At 38.2% G+C, this 20,479-nt stretch overlaps 1 protein-coding gene across 2 annotated transcripts; it reads right to left on the bottom strand.

The window, feature by feature from the left end:
- Positions 1-435: 435 nt before the first annotated feature.
- On the bottom strand, positions 436-7,219 carry LOC110930550. 2 transcript variants are annotated; one of them, XM_022173865.2, is made up of 6 exons: positions 6,936-7,194; positions 6,554-6,628; positions 5,078-5,349; positions 3,712-4,363; positions 2,218-2,665; positions 467-1,283 (listed from the first exon to the last, which is right to left on the bottom strand). In XM_022173865.2, exons 3-6 carry the CDS (start codon positions 5,347-5,349, stop codon positions 619-621), a joined length of 2,037 nt encoding a protein of 678 aa, XP_022029557.1. In that variant the 5' UTR covers positions 6,554-6,628; positions 6,936-7,194; the 3' UTR covers positions 467-618. The 2 variants fall into 2 exon arrangements, with proteins under 2 accessions (XP_022029556.1, XP_022029557.1); XM_022173864.2 differs by lacking the exon at positions 6,554-6,628 and having other exon boundaries at positions 436-1,283; positions 6,936-7,219.
- Positions 7,220-20,479: the final 13,260 nt, after the last annotated feature.

Below are 20,479 nucleotides of genomic sequence, written 5' to 3'. Positions count from 1 at the left end.
GATCTATACACATGTTTAGGATTTACATATTTGACAAAGTATGTAAAGTGTTTTTTGCCTAGCAGTTCATGGTGTGTAAATATAATGGTGATATCTTAAAGTGTTAATTAATGTTTTCGTCCCTGTGGTTTGACAAAAATCACTATTTCAGTCAATTAGTTTAAAAATTGCGATCTCAGTCTCTGTGGTTTCACTTTCGTAACCATTTCAGTCCCTCTACTAACAGAATAAATGGATTGAAATGGTTACGAAAGTGAAACCACATGCACTGAAATGGTTACGAAAGTGAAACCACATGCACTGAAATGGTTACGAAAGTGAAACCACAGGGACTGAAATCGCAATTTTTAAACTAATAGACTGAAATAGTGATTTTTGACAGACCATAGGGACGAAAACAGTAATTAACTCTATCTTAAAATTACAAGAAAATAGTATGCAAAGTGTTTTGACCCGCACTAAAAGAGACAACATGGTCAACAAAATAGTTTATAGACGTATAAGTGAAGTACCAATGCGTCTAAACTTACAATTAGTCATTCAACATATACAATTCGCTCATTTCCTAAGCGATCCTCTTATACGCGCCAAAAAAGAGGATCAGCATACGCAACACACTCAACATAATTCCGCATCAACTTCCATCCGTGTGCAGGAATTTACCATCTCGTCCCTCCCATCCGAGTCACCATCTCGTCTACTTTTTCCAAATTGCGCACTAAGTTGTTCGTTAACCCAAACCGCTAAAGAAACAGCATGGTCACGGATGAAAGAATTAGCCGGCGGGCATTTTAACATATTAATCAAACCTTGATTATACTGCAGTAAACTGACCGACGGCAACCCCAAACCTTTTTCACGAAAATATTGAATAACCTTACAAACATGCTCGCACAAATTACCCTTTTCTCCCCAATCGCAGCCGCAAATAGCATATTCTGACCCTGGGTTCCATACAACATGGTCAACAACTTTGACCCGTTCACCTTCTGTGACAATATCAGCGTTGGGAATTGTTCTTGCTTTTCGCCATGCGGTTAAACCGCTTGCCCATTCGTCTTTCCAGTAGCGTGAAAAGTCGTCTTTGCCCTCGTACTCGTCAAGCCAGAAGTAGGCTTGTATTTTAGTACCCAGTTTGTTTATCAGCCAATCAGCTCGCTGATTGATGTCGTAATCGTTCTCGTTTAGCAACCGGATTTTTAACTGGTTGTGGTAGAATTCAAGAGCTGCTGAACTCTCTTGGCTTGCAAGTGGTAGTGTTTTTAAAGCAGTGATCCAAGATCCTGAATGAAAAATAATATAAACTTGAAAATATATATAAAGAAAGAGTAAATTGCCATTTTAGTCCCTGAGGTTTGGTCCAAATTGCCATTTTAGTCCAAATAGTTTTTTTTTCTCCTCTGGGTCCCTGACTTTTCCATTTTCTTGCAATTTTGATCACATTGTTTAGCTCGGTCTAAAAATCTGGTTATAATTAGGGGTATTTTTGGCATAACTGTTGTGTAGTGATAACCAGAGGTAGTTTACAACATAATTTATAAACCTCATAATAATTTGATGCCAAAAATACCCCTGATTTTAACCTGGTTTTTAGACTAAGTTAGGCAATGTGATCAAAATGACAAGAAAAAGGAAAAGTCAGGGACCCAGAGGAGAAAAAAAACTATTTAGACTAAAATGACAATTTGGACAAAAACTCGGGGACTAAAATGGCAATTTACTCATAAAGAAATTAAAAGATGATATTTCTTTATAGAGTAATTTGCCAATTTCGTCCCTGAGGTTTGGCCAGTTTTGCGACTTTCGTGCAAAGATTTGTTTTTCCGCATCTGGATCCAAAAGGTTTGAAATCTTGCCATTTCCATCCAACTCATTAACTCCATCCATTTTCTCCGTTAAGACAGGGGTATTTTCGTTTTTTTTTGTAACTTAAAGGGCAATTCGGTCTTTTGAATACTTGTACATTACGCTAAATGCTTGTACATAAAGTGAAAAAGACCGCTTTGCCATTTAAGTTGACAAAAAAAGACGGAAATACCTCTGACTTAATAGAGAAAAATGGATAAAGTTAATGAGCCGGATGAAGATCGCAAGATTTTAAACTTTTTGGATCCAGATGCGGAAAAACAAACCTTTGGACGAAAGTTGCAAAACTGGCCAAACCTCAGGGACGAAAATGGCATTTTACTCTAATTTTTTTTTATAATTGTTACTAACCCATTCTAGGATACCAAACTGCCTTGAAGTAATCCATGAAACTTCTGCAATTTACATTATCTTCCATGAATTTATCAAAAGATTCGATTGCTCCAAACCCTTTACAGATGTCTTTGACTATTTGACCAAGAGCTTTTGACAATTTTGCCCTTGTCTCCATACTCGAACATCTTTTCATTATGTTTTTATGCCATGCGTGACGAACCCGCCAAAAGCAGATCAATACAGAACACTGAAATACTTCCTTGATAGCGAGGATATCTAATAAAGGATTATCGATAATAAAGCCAGCTAATTTCCACGTAGGATCTTTCGTGCGAACTCTATTGAAGAGAGCTCTCATCCATCTATGTGTATCGCCGGATGTCGAAAAACTAGGTGATATTATCCACGCTACGGGTATTGCTTTGTTGTCGGAGTTGAAAACAACAAGACTTTGGATCGGGTACTGCATAAGATTTGTAATCGAAAAAAATAAACACTTTATTATATTTAATAAAAAACACCGTGAGAAAGACTATTGAAATATAGAGGGAAACAAGTTCATTTGACAAGGTGGTATGATACATTCGTGTTCGTTTGTTAATGAAATATGTGTTCACGAATTGTTCATGAACACTTACCGAATGAGAATTTATGTTTATGTTCATGTTCATTCGTTAAGGAAATGAACGTGTTCATGTTCGTTTTGGGTAACGAACGCAAACAAACACAAATGAACACAAACCATTGTTCATGAACACAGGGGCGAAGCATTGAAGGGGCCGGGGGGTGCCCGACCACCCGAACTTTTCGCTCAGTAGTGTTATGTATGTAAGTTTCGTATAAATTTTTTTAGGTATATACGTTTTCGACCCCCCGGTTTTATAAAAAAAAAATTAGGTATATACTTTTAGGTCCGGTGACTTCCGACCCCCCAGTGGAAATTTTCAAGCTTCGCCATTGCATGAACACAAATGGAAACAAACGAACACAAACAAGCGTTCATGAACATAATATATACTACTCTGATACTTGTTAAATATTTTATTTGTTTGAATTTTAAAGTATTTAAACAAAATATAAAAACTAAAAACTAAAAACACTAATGAACTATCAAAACAAATGGACATAAACACACGTTATCAAATGTTCACGAACACAAATGAACGAACGCGACCTGTGTTCATGTTCGTTCATTTAACTAAGCAAACGACATTTCTTGTTCGTGTTCGTTCATTTAATAAACGAACACAAACGAACTTCCCGCCGAACGCTTCATGAACTGTTCGTTGAACGTTTGGTTCATTTGCAGCCCTAATTACAAAGCAACATTATTACAATCATAATCAAAATCTTTGAAAAAAATGATTTAGGAGGTTACATGCCATATATCAGACTTTAGAGGACGTTCAACCCGTTAGACCAGTTTTAGTTGACGTTTTTAGATTTGACCCGTTTGAGATCAAATAGAACCCAAATCGACCCATTGACAAATAAACGGGTCAAACATACCTTTAGTTTATTTGTTCCGAATCTTGAATCTAAAGCAAGAAGGCGTCCACTGCCGAACCGAATCATTTGCTGCAACTGCCATTCCGTTTGAATACCCAACAAAAACGGATCATTATCACTAAAATCCTCATAAAAGAACACATGATTCTGATGGCTTTCAACCCACAAACCGATGCTGACGTCATCATCTTCATCAAGTTCACAACTTGCTCGTCTAATATTCCGTTCTTGTATCCTCACATACCTATGCGTTAAAAGATCATCCCTATTAGAAACACCTCCTTGTTTCTCCACCGATTCATTGTGTCGCTGCATAATCGTTTCAACCGGAATTCCAACGTGTAATAACGACAAGACGCGTAGCCGTAGATCCTCTGAGATAAACGGTGCGTACATAGCACGTGTTCCGATAGCCTTCGTGTCTTGTGGCCCGTGACACGGCAATCCCTTTTTATCCAAGTGTTTATCTTGGTTGTATATGACTAATGCGACAGATGGTTCGGCTATTAAACGTTTGACTATAAAGTGGCAAGTGCACCCTCGTTTTGTGTTCGGCCTACCGGCAGATTTTTTCTTCGGTACGTAAGTACTCCTGCTTGGTCTTACTACACCCCCTTTCCTATGATCATCCGGACCAAAAGAACACCAATACCTATAAAAACAACAAATTCCCTCTTTAAATCTAACGAATGTGCACGTTTTTTTAGAAATAATATCATGTTTGTAGTTAAATGTGCATTTTGAAAGTAATTATATGACAAATCTAATAATTTAAAGAAGAGTAATATGCCATTTTCGTCCCCGAGGTTTGGCCAGTTTTGCGACTTTCATCCAAAGGTTTGTTTTTCCGCATCAAGATTCACAAGGTTTGAAATCTTGCCATTTTCATCCAGCTCATTAACTCCATCCATTTTCTCCATTAGGTCAGGGGTACTTCCATCTTTTTTGTTAACTTAAAGGGCAATTCGGTCTTTTTTAGGGGTATTTGGTCTTTTTACATAAAGTGAAAAAAGACTGAATTGCCCTTTAAGTTAGCAAAAAAGATGGAAATACCCCTTACTTAACAGAGAAAAATGGATGGAGTTAACGAGCCAGATGAAAATGGCAAGATTTTAAATCTTTTGGATCCGGATGCAGAAAAACAAACCTTTGGACGAAAGTCACAAAACCGGCCAAACCTCAGGGACGAAAATGGCATTTTACTCTTTAAAGAATTACTGAATAAAATGACACAAAAAACAAGTATTATTGTGAGAAACGAGATACATCTTCTTAAATCAAAGTATAAGTCACTCAAATTAGGTCCAAAAGGGGGTAAAAAAACAAGTAATCTTATTTTATCTTAAAATAATAATCAGAAACTTACAAAATATATTCAAGAATGCCATCAACTTTAGGCTTGCTATCCGTCTTAGCAGAGCGGCGTCTCCTAGCTTCTACATGAAACCTTGTAGGGCAATCTTTATTGTTAGATTCACCACGGACAAAATCATCGACTCTAGCAAATGGTACCAATGCGAGTCTATCCATATTGTCACGATAGCCTTCTACCTTCGACCAAACAAGATCACACGCCGAGAATTCCAAAGTTGGAGGGTTTTGTACAGGGAGAGACAGTATCGCATCCCACCTTGCCATCTATGTCAGAAAGAACGGCAATAATTTTATTATTGTTTTGTCATAAATGACAAGAGGGATAAAGAAATAGCTTTGTGGTTTCAAGAATCACCCAAACACATAGGTTTATAGTTAGTGATGATTATGTGTGACAGTGACACACCAACCCAGCTACGGCAGACGTGTCACTTATACAGAATCATATCATAATTTCATTAATGCTTAAACGTTAAAACATTAGAATAAATTACAGCTTCCTTCATTTACATTTATTTTTACATGTCTTTTCAACTCTTGATCCCCCAGTAGTCTTAACAACAAAACAAAAGCACGTCGGTCGGTCTGTCTGACTGTCTGAGCATAACTATGTTGTCAAAGACGCAAGGCGCAGGCGAGGCGCATAGGCCTCGCCTGGAGCCTAGGCGCAAGGCGCAAAAAAAGCGAGGGCTTTTTTAAGAAAGGCGTCTATAGAGGAAAAAAATTAAAAGATATATTATGCTTTGAAAATTAACACAATTCTACATATAAAATAAAGAAACTATTATAAAAGCCATTTAATTTTGGTGTTTTAATTTTTAAAAAAGATGAGTATGGTCTGGTGGTGGCTGATTAGATTAAAAAGGACAAAGAGACACATCTTTATCCAACGGTTAAAAGGTTGACTTTTCAAGTCAGTTGAAACAATGGTTTACAGCTGTGAAAAAGCTGTACAAAGCTTTAAAAAATAGCATAAAAAAAGAAAGGAGCGCCTGTCAAAAAGCTGTAAACAGCTTTAAAAAATAGCATAAAAAAAGAAAGGAGCGCCTGAAAGAATTAAGCCCACGTTTTTCTCTGGCTGCGCCTGGTTCCGGGCGCTTGCCTGAGCACCGTTTTTACAAAAAAAGCCCAGATTTGCGCCTAAGCTACCACCAGGCGCTATAGCCTCGCCTCGCCTCGCTGCGCCTGAGCGCCTAGACGCGCGCCCGGCGCGCTTTTGACAACATAGAGCATAACGCTCAGTGTGTATATGACAATAAAACATGAGAGTTGTAAAAGATATAACCTTGTAAACAAATTGACTTGTATGCATATAACTAGTGAGTGATCATGTAAATTAGTGACTTCTAACACATAAAGTTGTGAACTTGTAGAAAACTCATACGCTCTAAACTTGTATAAACATTCATTTATTTCATACTATTATTATAAAAATGAGCATATCAAATCAGGATAAGAAAAAAGTTACCTGTTCTGTACAACAAAAGTCGAAAGACCTCAACACAAAATCGATAACATGTGTTATTTTTCCTTCATTGCAAACCTAAATTATAATAAATTTATAAAACTATTTCGCCTGAAGTTTAGTTTAAACAACAATTAACTTTACATTTCTGCAGGTTTACATCTTCAGATTACCGCTGGGTAATAGAAATAAAGGAAGAATCAAGAGTGAGAAACGGAGGACGATGGTGAGGGTGGATTAGGGTCTTAGGATTGGTTAAGTTTTCTGGTCGCCTGTTGTGGGTTTAAGGTTAAACAGGGGGGGGGGGGGGGATCATGTGGGAGAGGGTTAAATGATGATGAGAGTCAAACAAAGGATATTCACTTTGGTTATAAACATCACGTACCTGTGCAGGAGAGATGACGAGAACAGCGGCTGCGGAGGAGAGACGAGGTAGAACAGTGGCTGCGGTGGAGAGGCGATGTAGAACAGCGGCTTCGGAGGAGAGGTGATATAGAACAGAGGCTGCAGAGGAAGGCCGACGTGGTGGAGGAGGGCGGCGGAGGGAGGAGGCCGGTGGATGGAGGAAGCAGTGGAGATGGAGGCGTCGATGTTGAAGGGGAGAGGAGAGTCCAGTTTGTTTTTAGAGAGAGTATGAGCGTCAATATTTTCATTCAGCGCGTGTTACCTGAACCGTTAAGAGGTGGGCTTTTTAATGAACCAAACACACTCACCACTCACCGGTTCAGCAGTAACTCTTAATTAAGCTTGTACTGTTGATGAACTTATTTGGTGGAAAGTTCGTTTATTTAATAAACGAATGAATACGAAATTTTTTTTTAGGGGAATTAGCCTATAATAATCTCACCTAAACCTTATTGGCCATTAATAATTCCACCTCAGAATATTCCCCCACCAGTCCCACCTTTCACCTATTTTTTCCTACAATGGTCCTCCGTTAAAAAAAACTTAACAGAGTTAAAATTTTTTCCAAATTACAAACAGATTTTTTAGTGTTTTTGATCAGAACGATGATACGAGTCCATTGATGTAAAACTTACTTCGAAATGGTTGTCCAAGTGACTTGATTTTGGTTAATTGGAAATTTAAACACCCGAATTGAAGCGTCGTTTTCATCGTTTCGATCACCTTTTAGAGGCAAGTTTTACATCAATGGACTCGTATCGTCGTTTTAATCAGAAGCCCTAAAAAATTTGTTTGTAATTTGGAAAAACGCTTAACTCCATTAAGTTTTTTTAACGGGAGACCATTGTAGGAAAAATAGGTGAAAGGTGGTACTGATGGGGGTAATATTCTCAGGTGAGATTATTAATGGCCAATAAGGTCTATGTGAGATTATTACAGGCCAATTTCCCAAAGAATTATTCATTTAATTAAATGAACGAACATGAACACACCTTGTGTTCGTTCATTTATGTTCGTGAACGTTAGTTTATTTACTCGTATAAATTTTAATAAATACATAAATAGTTAATTTATATAAATATTAGGTTTTCTGACTACGTATATATATATAACTAATTAGTATATCTATGAACCCTTATTTAGATGTGTTTTCGGATGAAATGTAATATATTAGACTTGTTTCTTCAATCATGTTAATTTATGTTTATTCAAATATGTTTAGTTAATTTTTTTTATGTCCGTTTGTGTTCGTTTATGTTCGTGAACTGTTCGTTTAGGCTTTAAACGAACGAACACGAACATGCTCGATTTCTTAATGAACGAACACAAACAAAAAAATGTGTTTGATTATATGTTCGTGTTCGGTTAAAGTTAATTGAACGAACACGAACATGCTTATGTTCGTGTTCGTTCGTTTCGTTTACAGGCTTACTCTTAATGGAACCATTAAGAGGTAACTAAACAGGAGTTTTTTTTCCCAAAATGGTGGTGGTGGAAAAAATATTTACCAAAATGGATGATTTGAAAAATATTTACCAAAATAGGTGTTTTCTTTTAAATTTTTTCCCACAATGGTGGTGGTGGAAAAAATAATTAGCAAAATAGGCTATTTAAAAATTATTTACCAAGATGAGTGTTTTTATTTATTTCTTTATTTTAAACTAATATATTGCATTTTTTGCTTTTATTTTTATTCAATATCACGTTTTTTTTACCAAACAACTCATTATACGGTTTATTTTATTTTTTAACTAACTTAATTTAATTCTTTCATTTTTGTTTTTTAATGTTTTTCTTTTATTTTCATACGGTTTATTTTATTTTTTAATGTTTTTCTTAATTTAATTCTTTCATACGTTAGTTAAAAAATAAAATAAACCGTATAATGAGTTGTTTGGTAAAAAAACGTGATGTTGAATAAAAAATAAAAGCAAAAAATGCAATATATTAGTTTAAAATAAAGAAATAAATAAAAAACACTCATCTTGGTAAATAATTTTTAAATTAACCTATTTTGGTAATTATTTTTTTCACCACCACCATTGTGGGAAAAAAAACTTAAAAGAAAACACTTATTTTGGTAAATATTTTTCAAGTCACCCATTTTGGTAAATATTTTTTCCACCACCACCCTTTTGGGAAAAAACTCAACTAAACAGCCCTTAAATTTACTTATGTTATTATTAATAAATTCCCCTTTTAATTTTAAATTGAGTAAATTGCCAAAATTGTCCTTGAGGTTTGGGCATGTTTGCCATTTTCATCTAAAACAATTTTTTGTATCATATAGTCCTTCATTTTTGGGATTTTATGTCATTTTCATCCAAACATCTGACTTTTTTTGCCAAAATCGTCACTGAGATTTGTGATTTTTTTTTTGTCATTTTCACCCAATTGTTTGATAGAAAAATAAAGAAAATTAGATGTTTGGATGAAAATGGCAAAAAAAATCTCAAAAGTGAAGGACTATATTATACAAAAAAAGTTGTTTTGGATGAAAATGACAAACAAAGATGATTTTGGCAATTTACTCTTTTAAATAATTATTATAATCTATGAGTTTAAATTGTTACTTATGATTATTAATATTTCATCTTTATTATTTATGGTTTTAGTTTTCTTTTTTATGGTGTTTAAGTATGAACTAGTGGGATTCCTCGCGTTTCGCGGTGGGCTTTTAGTCCATGTGAGTGCAGTTCGTTACGGTGGTGGTTTAGTTTGCTACTGTATTGGTATGATACCGACACTCCGTATAATAACCGAGAGATATATGTCTATGGGGATATTGATATGTGTTTTATATTGATTTGAAAACATTAAAAACGTATACCGGTACTAATATTGTTTGGTTGGTATAGATTCGATTTTAGGTTACCTTTACCGTACCAATGTTGTTTGGCACTCTGAGAAAACCATTATAAAGGAATAAAATGTCGGTACCATAATTTAGTTCACAAAGAAAAAGTTGGTCTTCTTTTTACTCAATCAAATAAAAATTTTATCGAATCGTAGATAAAAAATAATTACCTCATAACATATATTCGAAATATATAAAAAGTATATTATATCGCACGTAAAGGGTAAACATGTCATTCTATAAAAAAAACCTAAATTGCAATGTAACATTGTTGACATGTATGCTTATGTTACAATCACTTGTACATTAGTATTCATACTTGGTTCGAGTAAAATTTATATTTAAATGTAGATTAAAATAAACACCTCACAACATCATACTTAAAAATTTAACAAAGTATCGTATCTTATAGTTATTATAAGAGAAAAGGATAAAATATTATAACACGCGAGTTGAGATCCTGTACAAACAGTGCCAATTGTGAGAACCGTAAGAACATATATGAGCCATTGATAGTTTAAATCAAGGGTTGGTATTGATTACAAATAAAACCTTTATAATTACTAATTAATACTATCAAGTTAGGGGTATTTTAGTCATTTAGCCATTTCCTATTAAATACTAATTCCACCAAGTTTTTTAAACTAACTTTCATATACTTTATTATTTTTGAAAAAAAAACTATACCATAAATTTTTAATCTAAAATAACTTTCATATACTTTATTATTTTTTTTAAAAAAACTATACCATAAAATCATGTATTTTTTATCTTTAATATGAGTACCATATTGCTATACTTATTTATTTATAAAAGTGTCTTTTAAAAAAGTTAAAAAGGTGTTTTATAATTGTACTAGTTATGTAGTTGGAATATGCTAATATGAAAATGTATTGTGTTGATTTTAAATCTATACGTAAGTTCTTATTTTGTTGTGTAACTCTTATGTGTTGCTATTTTTTCTTTTGTGTTGTTATTGGTAGCCTTTTTGAAAATAAATTTGTCTTCTACTAGTTATATAATAGTATGTGCTATTTACAAAATTAAAACAAAAAACATGAAATTGTGCTACTATGTAACAATATGTGTTGTTTATAAAATTAAAAAAAATGAAATTGTGCTAGTTATGTAATAGTATCTGTTGTTTACAAATTTAAAAAAATATATGAAATTATGCTGATTAAGGTGTTGATTTGTAACACCTCGAATTTTTGTGTCCAATGATGTGTTAACACGTGTCATTTGTTTACACGTGGCATTGATATTAAATAAAGGACTAATATTGACAAACCTTGAAAGTATGTAAATTCGAGGGTTATAAATATCAACCAAGGGTAAATATACTGTATAGTAACCCTAAATGATGCTCGTACCTTCAAACGAATAAATCATGGATCGCACGGAAGCGAAACACGGAAGAAAGTGAGAGATTACAAACTACAGGGGTTAACTGTGTCAACATGTTTAATTATACCTCTGAGTGACCCTTTAACGCTCCCGAGGTTTTGTAACAGTATTATACGCTCACTAGGATATACTGTATAAATTCCGCGAAGTTCCGTTTTAAAACGAGAAAGTTATGATCGAATTCGTATGAGAAGGGTTAAAAGCGTCAACAATGAAAGTTAAGGCTTTCCGAATAATTAATAAACTAACCGGGGACATAATAATGCGGGTAAATAACACGAGGCCCTTAATTGTAATTAACCGAGGGCCAAACCGCAAAGTTACCCCTTCAAACCCGAAAGGTCAGGTTAATAATTACGAAAGATTTCGTTATTAATTACCAGATTCTGATAATCATTACAAAAGATTTAAAATCTTTGAAAAACAACCCTCTCGCGGGCCGCATTACATTCTTGGTTAAGTTGAGGCGGGCCGCGAGCCCCCTAATATACGCGCCTGATTTTTAAAACTCAGGCGGCCCGCGTACAAAGTGCATGGTTCCTCCATGCGGGCCGCGTGGGACGCCCAGATGCAGAAACTTTGGATTTTTATGCCTTTTGAGCTTGTGAACGATCAAATCTCCAATAAATGAGGCATGGGCGCCCCCTACTCGACCCATAACACTCTAGGCCAGCTGCCCATCATCCATGGTCACTTGTAGACCAATGTGTGATGATCTTGGAGCTTGTTTTGCACTATAAATAGGCATACTTGTTCACAACTTAGAACACACCTCAAAACTCAACTACTGATCATTCTTGGAGCTCTCAAGCTTTCCTCTGTGCTCTTAAGTCTTGCCTTAAGCTTCTGTAAGTGGTCAAACCCTTTGTGATTTCATATTTCCATAGATTTAGCTTAAAAGTCAATCCGTCGTAACCAACGGTTGACTTTGCAATAACTCACAAATGGTTCAGTAGATTGTCGAATCAAAAGTAGTTATGAGATGGTATGTGTGTGGGTAATAAACCTCTGAAAGGGTTCCCCATGATCACCACTCTAACTATGTCAAATATCGAGTCAAACGCTTGCTTAAAAAGTCAACAGAAAGCTATTTTTGCGATTCTTGCATAATCTGTAATGTATATGCTATGAAACCTGTTTTGATGATCATAAAACATGATATGAAGTATATAAACTGGTCTAAACTCGTTTGATTCAGCCATTGGCTATATTGAACCGGTTCGGAGCCGAATGTCGCAAAAGTTTGACTTTTGTTTTGACTTCAGTTCTGACCCGTTTTAGTGAGGTATAGATATGCCTTAGGACTCTCTTAGGACCAGGTTACATGATGGTATAACCCTCTGTGACCGGTTCATGATTTGTCCGAGTCTTTTACGCATTTCCGTTAATCGCCTAAAAGTTGACCGTAACGGCCTTTTTAAAATAAAACAAGTATTTCGGACGCATGAACGGACCATAACCTTGCTTATTAAAGTATAAGCATGTCCTTAAAGTTTCACGTCAATCCGAGGTCTAGAATGAGAGTTATGCTAAAAAGCGCAATTAAAGTAAACTTTTGTAATAAACGGCGCAATTAGCATAACGCCTACCTAAACCAAGATTTCGTCACCAAAACTTTTACCCACTGTTGTAAAATAATATTTTTGGAATTTTGAAGATTTTTAATAGTTTTTACCTTGCTCATAACCTGCGGTTATGGCTACGGTTCGGTAAATACCGAATATGCCCTTTTCGGCCAAAACTTGAGTTCTACAAGGTCTTTTGACCCGATTCCAGTTGCTACTGATTTTAAAAAAATAAATAAAATATTTTAGACTCTATAAACTGTTCGGGAAACTCAGATTTCCTGTAAAACTCGAAAAGCTCTTTAAAAGTCTTTAAAATGACCGAAAAACCCATACGGGGCGATATACTGACTAAAACTCGTTACGGGCATCACGGAAGGTATCCTACTGATACCACAACCTCTTTAAGGCATATTGACCTAGGAAACGAGCGTAGGACTCTCATGGTTAACCGTTTCGCCTATTGCGCGCACAGTTCGGCTTATGGAACTAGTTTTCATAAATTAGCCGATATGGGTCAAACCATATTATTTTGACCCTAAAACCCACAGTGTGAACTTTAAACCCATATAAAACAAGTCTCTGAACTTGTTGGGTTAGAATCACACTCCCTTCTCGGTTTTCGCCTTTCGCGCGATTAAACCATATCTATCTTTTGAAACCAACCGGTCTAGGCTACGGCTAATATAAAGACCCGTTAGGATTCTAATAGGTTAATTAAAACCTTCGTTCCAGAATAGGAGCCCCAGTAAAAGCTATCTGTGACGTAATCCATTAAGGAATATACTTGCAAAGGTAAATACTTTAACTTATTTTCCCTTATACGGGCTTGGGATACGGTATATTAATACCGCTTGATTGAGCATCATATCTTCCATCGCTTAGGTGGTTAATTGAATAATGTGATCGGCTCATTTAAACAGTCTTGTTACTTAAAAGCCTTTGGGGGGTTAATGACCGTTGTCCCGGATATCCTTGGCATCATTTTACGAAATGGCCACGACCTCGACATCCCGGTGTAGGCGTACACCCGGTATATTATGTCGACATTATTATTATTAAAAGACGTAGCCGTTGGTTTTTACACTACGGTTTTACGCAATGTGGTGTGTCTATTAATCTTTAACCCGGACAGGATCCGGGCTACTGAACGCATAAAAGGACATGTAATTCGTTCACAAGATTTTAATAATTTTCCCAAGTTATAAAAGAGTTTGTGCCTCGTGCATTCAAATCAATTTTAATAAACATTTTCAAATGTGTCAGTTGAACGTATTTACCAGTGTAAACTGACGTATTTTCCCCAAAAGATTAAGTGCAGGTACTGCACGAAATTTGGCTGGTAATAGCTTCCTAGCATCGTGATAAGTCTCGCAAGCTTGATGCTGTATCTGACTGAACAATACTTTATTATTATTTTGATCCCCTGTGGATACAATTCGACTTCTGTAATACATTTGATATTACATTCAAAAGGTTGAATTATATTTATCTTTATGCTTCCGCTGTGCATTTATATAATTGTGTAGTTTGACTATATTATTGCCAACTACGTCACGGTAATCCCCCACCGGGCCCACCGGTGATACACGTGGAAATCGGGGTGTGACAGGTTGGTATCAGAGCCAACATTGAGTGAATTAAACACTATCCTAACGTGTTTAATCTCAGTGACACAATTGCACATACTTGAGTCTAGACAAGAACTTAGGACAAATTCGAATTGTTATTCCAATTTTGTCTTTTCTTTTATTATTGGTATTTAAAGTTTTATAAAGCAGGAAATATGCCGCCAGTGATATTCCGAGGAAGAGGAAGGGGAAGAAGAGGCAGATGAGAGATCGTTACTCATCACGATCACGAGGCCGGGCCTTCAGGTACGCGAGCTCCTTCGACTACAAGGAGTGAAGAACCGCAGAGGCGAAGAGACCTTTACGAACCTGCGAGGCATTCCACCTCGCACAGCTCGACGCCATAATACCGGCACTCATTCGGGCCAAATTCAGAGAATGATCCCAACAACCCGCAACCCTCCTTCATCCCTCTACAGCGTTCGGTATCGCACCGAAATTTTGACGACCCTACTCCATACTTCAGAGGTCAGTTTAATCCAGCTGACTACATCCAGGAACCTTCAGGTTTTGTTCCACTAGGGCCACAAGATCACTTCTCCGAAGATCATATCGACGAAGATACTGATCCGACAGAACCTGCTCGTGGTACGCCCACGCATCCAATAGAAGTCTCTGATGGGTCATCCTTCCATGGCACACCCTATCAGGGACCTGATAGCTTTCAAGCGTTGTTTAACCGACATGAGTGGTACTACACGCCACCTCAGCAGACATCACAACAACCGCGACATCCACAGAATCCCTCCGAGGATTCACGCTTCGTGGCAGTTACGCCACCACCTCCGCCACCGGTACAGCCAGTAGTGCCTGATCCGCCAAGGCGTAGGAGGACAAATGCTCGTATGTCCACACGAGGAGGAGGGGATTTCCACTTCAGCACCCCTCGACACTCTAGTAGTAGCCACTATCCGCCACTACAAGAAGAAGGACCTTCAAGTCCTGTACAGGAGGCGAACTCCGCACCAGCTGCACCAAATTCGCCACCATTTGGGTATGACCAACCCATACCTGCTTACACGGGTCCAACGGCTTACAACCCGTTCGAACCGTCACAAGCACATTACAACTACAATTACGAGCACGACCCATATGTGGTGTCGGCTAGATATAATGCACGCTATCCTGACGGAGCTCATGGGAACATGGGAGCACCGGACTACTCAGCTCATGGGTATCCAATACCTCCCAGACCTCCAGTTCCGCAACAAGCGCCACAACCACGTTTCTCTCCTCCTGAACAGGAAGAGATACTCCAACGACTAGATCGTGTGGAGAGAGAGTTCGAGGAAGAGAAAAAGAGCCACCGAGGATTTCTCAAGGGCTTAGCAAACCTACTAAAGGGCAAGAAGAAGAAACGTGACCATTAGTCCTTATGTATGTTCTAATGCAATGTTATTTTAAAAAGAAGTCCCTGCGTGGACATTTGTCGTATTTCAGTCCCTACGTGGACTTATCTTTTAGTCCTTGCACGGACACCTATCTTATATGAGTCCCTGCGTGGACTTGTCACTTGTTTTAAACCTCTATGTAGGTATGTACTATTTAAAAGTCCCGTTTAGGGCAGTGTGTAATCGTATCAATATTTTGGAATGTTATATTATGAATTTCATTTTGTTATCACTATATATGAAATAAATCAAAACCATTCCTTTTAAATTGATTTGCCTAAATAAAAGAATCTTAAAGGTGAAACCTAGCCTGGTGTCTTTTAAGATCCGGCCAAGACGGTACGACCAAATTAAAAGATTCAGATTCCCTGTTAACCTCTGCAAGCATGTTAACAATCATGGCAGATGTGATTCGTTAAAACCACACAAGTCATTCTTATGCAATAATCCTTTAGAGGATTTCAAAGACCCAACTAAATGATTTATAAATCATGGGCAAAAAAAAAAAAATCATCAATAAAGATGATCATTTATAAAACATCCATTAGTGATGTAACCGCCTACGGGCCAACCTTATTAAAACATCCATTAGTGATGTAGTGCCTACGGGCCAACCTTATTAAAACATCCATTAGTGATGTAGTGCCTACGGGCCAACCATATTAAAACATCCATTAGAGATGTAGTGCCTACGGGCCAACCTTATTAAAACATCCATTAGAGATGTAGTGCCTACGGACCAACCTTATTAAGACATCCATTAGTGGTGTAGTGCCCATGGGCCGTCATAATTGTTTATAAAGGACAAAAGACAGTGGTAGTTTATGACTCCCTGTCAGAAAGGGGTAAAAATAACTACGGTTCAAACCTCTATGCCTTTGATTCTCTGAAATCTCGGCTAATATTATAAAACATCCTCGTGATTAGGCTTTTATGCCGCCAATATTATTGTTATAGCTAAAATAGGATATATTCAAATCCTAAAACTAAGTACGTAATAAGTTAATCAGATATGGTCTTTGTTACCATGGTTAACAAATTGTCATAAAAGACAATTCCATAATAAGCTTCTAAATAAAATTACGTTATCTTCTGTAACAGATACAAGTTATGATGGCGGATCCCAACGGAGAAAACAGCCATACAAACGAAGATAACTACGACAATGCGCAAGTGCATCTGATAGGCGCACAGTTAAAGGCTCTGATTGACAACGCTGTTCAGGCAGCTCTGGATCGTCAGTATACTGAGTCTCAAGGCAGAACCGTATCAAAACCACCCTCCAAACCAAAATCACAATCCAAACCACTCTCCAAACCCAAGAAAGATGACGATAATCACTCGTCCGCTGAGAATAGTGTTCGTCGTGAACGAGAATATACTGATGCGTCCGGTGCCAAGGGTTGCACCTACAAGTACTTCGTGTCTTGTAAGCCCCGGGAATTCACAGGGGAGAAGGGTGTTGTTGATTGTATCACCTGGCTGGATGAGATGGACACTATTGTGGACATCAGTGGGTGTGCGGAGAAGGATGTGGTGAAGTTTGTGTCATAATCATTTAAGGGCGAGGCCCTAGCATGGTGGAGAGCGTTGGTACAGGCATCCGGTAAGTCTGCTCTATACAAGATGACATGGGAGGAATTTATTGCTCTCATTAAGGAAAACTACTGTCCTCAGCATGAGGTAGAGAAGATCGAGTCTGATTTCGTGTCACTGGTGATGACAAACCTGGACTGCCAGGCCTATTTGACGAGCTTCAATACGATGTCTCGCCTGGTCCCGTACCTTGTGACACCAGAGTCCAGAAGAATCGCCCGTTTCATTGGGGGCTTAGAGCCTGCGATAAAGGCTAGTGTGAAGGCCTCTCGGCCGACGACCTTCAGGTCAGTAACTGACCTCTCCTTGTCTCTCACTTTAGATGCTGTCCGTCTAAGGACGCTAAGGAGCAAGGAGGCGGAAAAGAGGAAACTTGAGGACGACACCTCACGTAGGTCAGGAAAGAAACACCGTGGAAACGGTGATGGCAAAAGAGGGGCGGAAGCAAAGAAAGATGGCCAAGCTGGAGAAAGGCCCAAATGCAAAATATGCCAGAAACCCCATTCTGGAAAATGTAGGTTTGGGTCGAATTCACAGTCCCAGCCAAAGTCTTTTGCCTGTGGACTATGCAAGTCCAAGGACCATAAGACGGTGGACTGCAAGAAAATCAAGGATGCAACATGCTATGGTTGCAACGAAAAGGGGCATATCAAGAGTAACTGTCCCAAGAATGTCAGGAAACCGGAAGAGAACAAGAAGACGAATGCGAGAGTCTTCCGCATGGATGCAAAGGAGGCAGTGCTGAACGACAATGTTCTTACAGGTACTTTTCTCGTAAATAATATATTTGCAAGAGTACTTTTCGATTCTGGCGCTGATAAGTCCTTTGTAGACCAAAAATTTTGCGAACTATTGAATATGCCTATCAAGACCCTAGACGTAAAATACGAGGTAGAGTTAGTAGACGGCACGATAGAAACCGTCTCCACTGTTCTAGAGAGATGTGAAATGTCCATTAAGAACCATTCTTTTCCCCTATCTCTACTTCCTTTCAAACTAGCGGGTTTCGACATAGTTCTAGGCATGGACTGGTTATCCCGTAATCAGGCCCAAATCGTTTGCAACAAAAGGCTTATAGTGCTAAAGACTCCGAGTGGTGAATCGCTCACCATTCGAGGAGACACGCAGTATGGATTACCCGAGGATGTATCTATGCTCAAAGCTTCTAGATGTTTGAACAGAGGCTGTGTCATTTACATGGCTCAGGTGATAATTGAAGAACCCAAGCCGAAGATAGAGGATCTTCCTGTCATTTCTGAATATCCCGAGGTCTTCCCCGAAGAACTACCTGGTTTACCACCAGATAGACAAGTGGAATTCAGAATAGATATCATACCAGGAGCAGCTCCTATAGCTAGAGCACCTTACAGGCTTGCTCCGACGGAAATGAAGGAATTAAGGACCCAGTTGGATGAACTGTTGGCAAAAGGTTTTATCAGACCTAGTTCGTCTCCCTGGGGAGCACCTGTCCTATTTGTAAAGAAGAAGGACGGATCGATGCGGTTGTGCATCGATTACCGTGAGCTGAACAAAGTTACCGTAAAGAATAGATATCCTTTGCCAAGGATCGACGATCTGTTCGATCAGCTGCAAGGAGCGAGCTACTTTTCGAAGATCGACTTAAGGTCAGGCTATCATCAGCTAAAGGTCAGAGATGAAGACGTGCACAAGACAGCATTTAGGACTCGCTACGGTCATTACGAGTGCCTAGTGATGCCTTTTGGCTCACAAATGCACCGGCTGCGTTCATGGACCTCATGAATCGCGTCTGCAAGCCGTACTTGGACAAATTTGTCATAGTCTTCATCGACGATATCCTCATATATTCAAAGAACCAAGCTGACCACGAGAATCACCTCCGTTGTATTCTCGAGTTGCTACAACGTGAGAAACTCTACGCTAAATTCTCTAAATGCGAATTCTGGCTACGAGAGGTTCAATTTTTGGGTCACGTTGTAAGTGAGCGTGGTATCCAGGTGGATCCCGCTAAGGTAGAGGCAGTCATGAACTGGCAAGAGCCGAAGACTCCTACCGAAATTCGTAGTTTCCTGGGGTTAGCAGGATACTACAGGAGATTTATTGAGAATTTTTCGAGGATTGCTGCACCCTTAACCTCCCTAACCAAGAAGAAAGAAAAGTTCATTTGGGGCCCAAAGCAGCAAGAGTCCTTCGAGATACTGAAGCAGAAGCTAAGCAACGCACCTGTGTTGACACTACCGGAAGGTACAGATGAATTCGTAGTTTACTGCGATGCGTCGCACACAGGCATGGGGTGTGTGCTTATGCAAAAGGGCAAGGTTATTGCCTATGCTTCAAGACAATTAAAGGTGCACGAAAAGAATTACACCACCCATGATTTGGAGTTGGGTGCCGTTGTATTTGCACTAAAATTGTGGAGGCATTACCTCTATGGTATTAAATTTGTGATTTATTCTGATCACAAAAGCATTCAACATCTGTTCAACCAGAAGGAGTTGAACATGAGGCAACGCCGTTGGATGGAAACCTTGAATGATTATGATTGTGAGATCAGGTACCATCCCGGCAAAGCGAATGTAGTCGCTGATGCCCTGAGCAGGAAAGAAAGGGGAAAACCTATTCGAATCAATGCCAAGAGCATTGAAGTCAAGAACAATTTGATTGAGAGGATATTAGCTGCACAGCGAGGGGCTGTGTTGGAAGCTAATTATCCTAAAGAAAAGTTAGGAGTAACTGAAGAACAGTTGACTCTTAGCAAGGATGGAATCCTTAGATTAAACGGACGAATATGGGTTCCGATTTATGGAGGACTACGAGATGTTATCCTCCAGGAAGCCCATAGTTCCAAATATTCGGTCCATCCGGGAGCAGATAAAATGTATCAAGACTTAAAGGCAAACTATTGGTGGATAGGCTTGAAAAAGTCTGTAGCCGCCCATGTAGCAAAGTGCTTGACTTGTGCTCAAGTCAAAGCCGAGCACCAAAAGCCGTCTGGCTTGCTACAACAGCCTGAACTTCCAGAGTGGAAGTGGGAATGCGTAACTATGGACTTCATAACCAAGTTACCCAAAACAAGGAAAGGAAACGATACAATATGG

The sequence above is a fragment of the Helianthus annuus genome, chromosome 3, assembly GCF_002127325.2.
Source record: "Helianthus annuus cultivar XRQ/B chromosome 3, HanXRQr2.0-SUNRISE, whole genome shotgun sequence".
NCBI lineage: Eukaryota > Viridiplantae > Streptophyta > Magnoliopsida > Asterales > Asteraceae > Helianthus > Helianthus annuus.
The sequence above is the reverse complement of the archived record's forward strand: the minus strand, read 5'-3'. Positions and strand labels throughout refer to the sequence as shown.

Coding starts and splice junctions, on each gene's coding strand:
- LOC110930550 (XM_022173864.2), bottom strand. CDS start 5,349: ATGGCAAGGTGGGATGCGATACTGTCTCTCCCTGTACAAAACCCTCCA. Junction 2,666..3,711: donor TCGGAACAAATAAACTAAAG/GTATGTTTGACC, acceptor AATCTTATGCAG/TACCCGATCCAAAGTCTTGT. Junction 1,284..2,217: donor AGTTTGGTATCCTAGAATGG/GTTAGTAACAAT, acceptor TTTTTCATTCAG/GATCTTGGATCACTGCTTTA.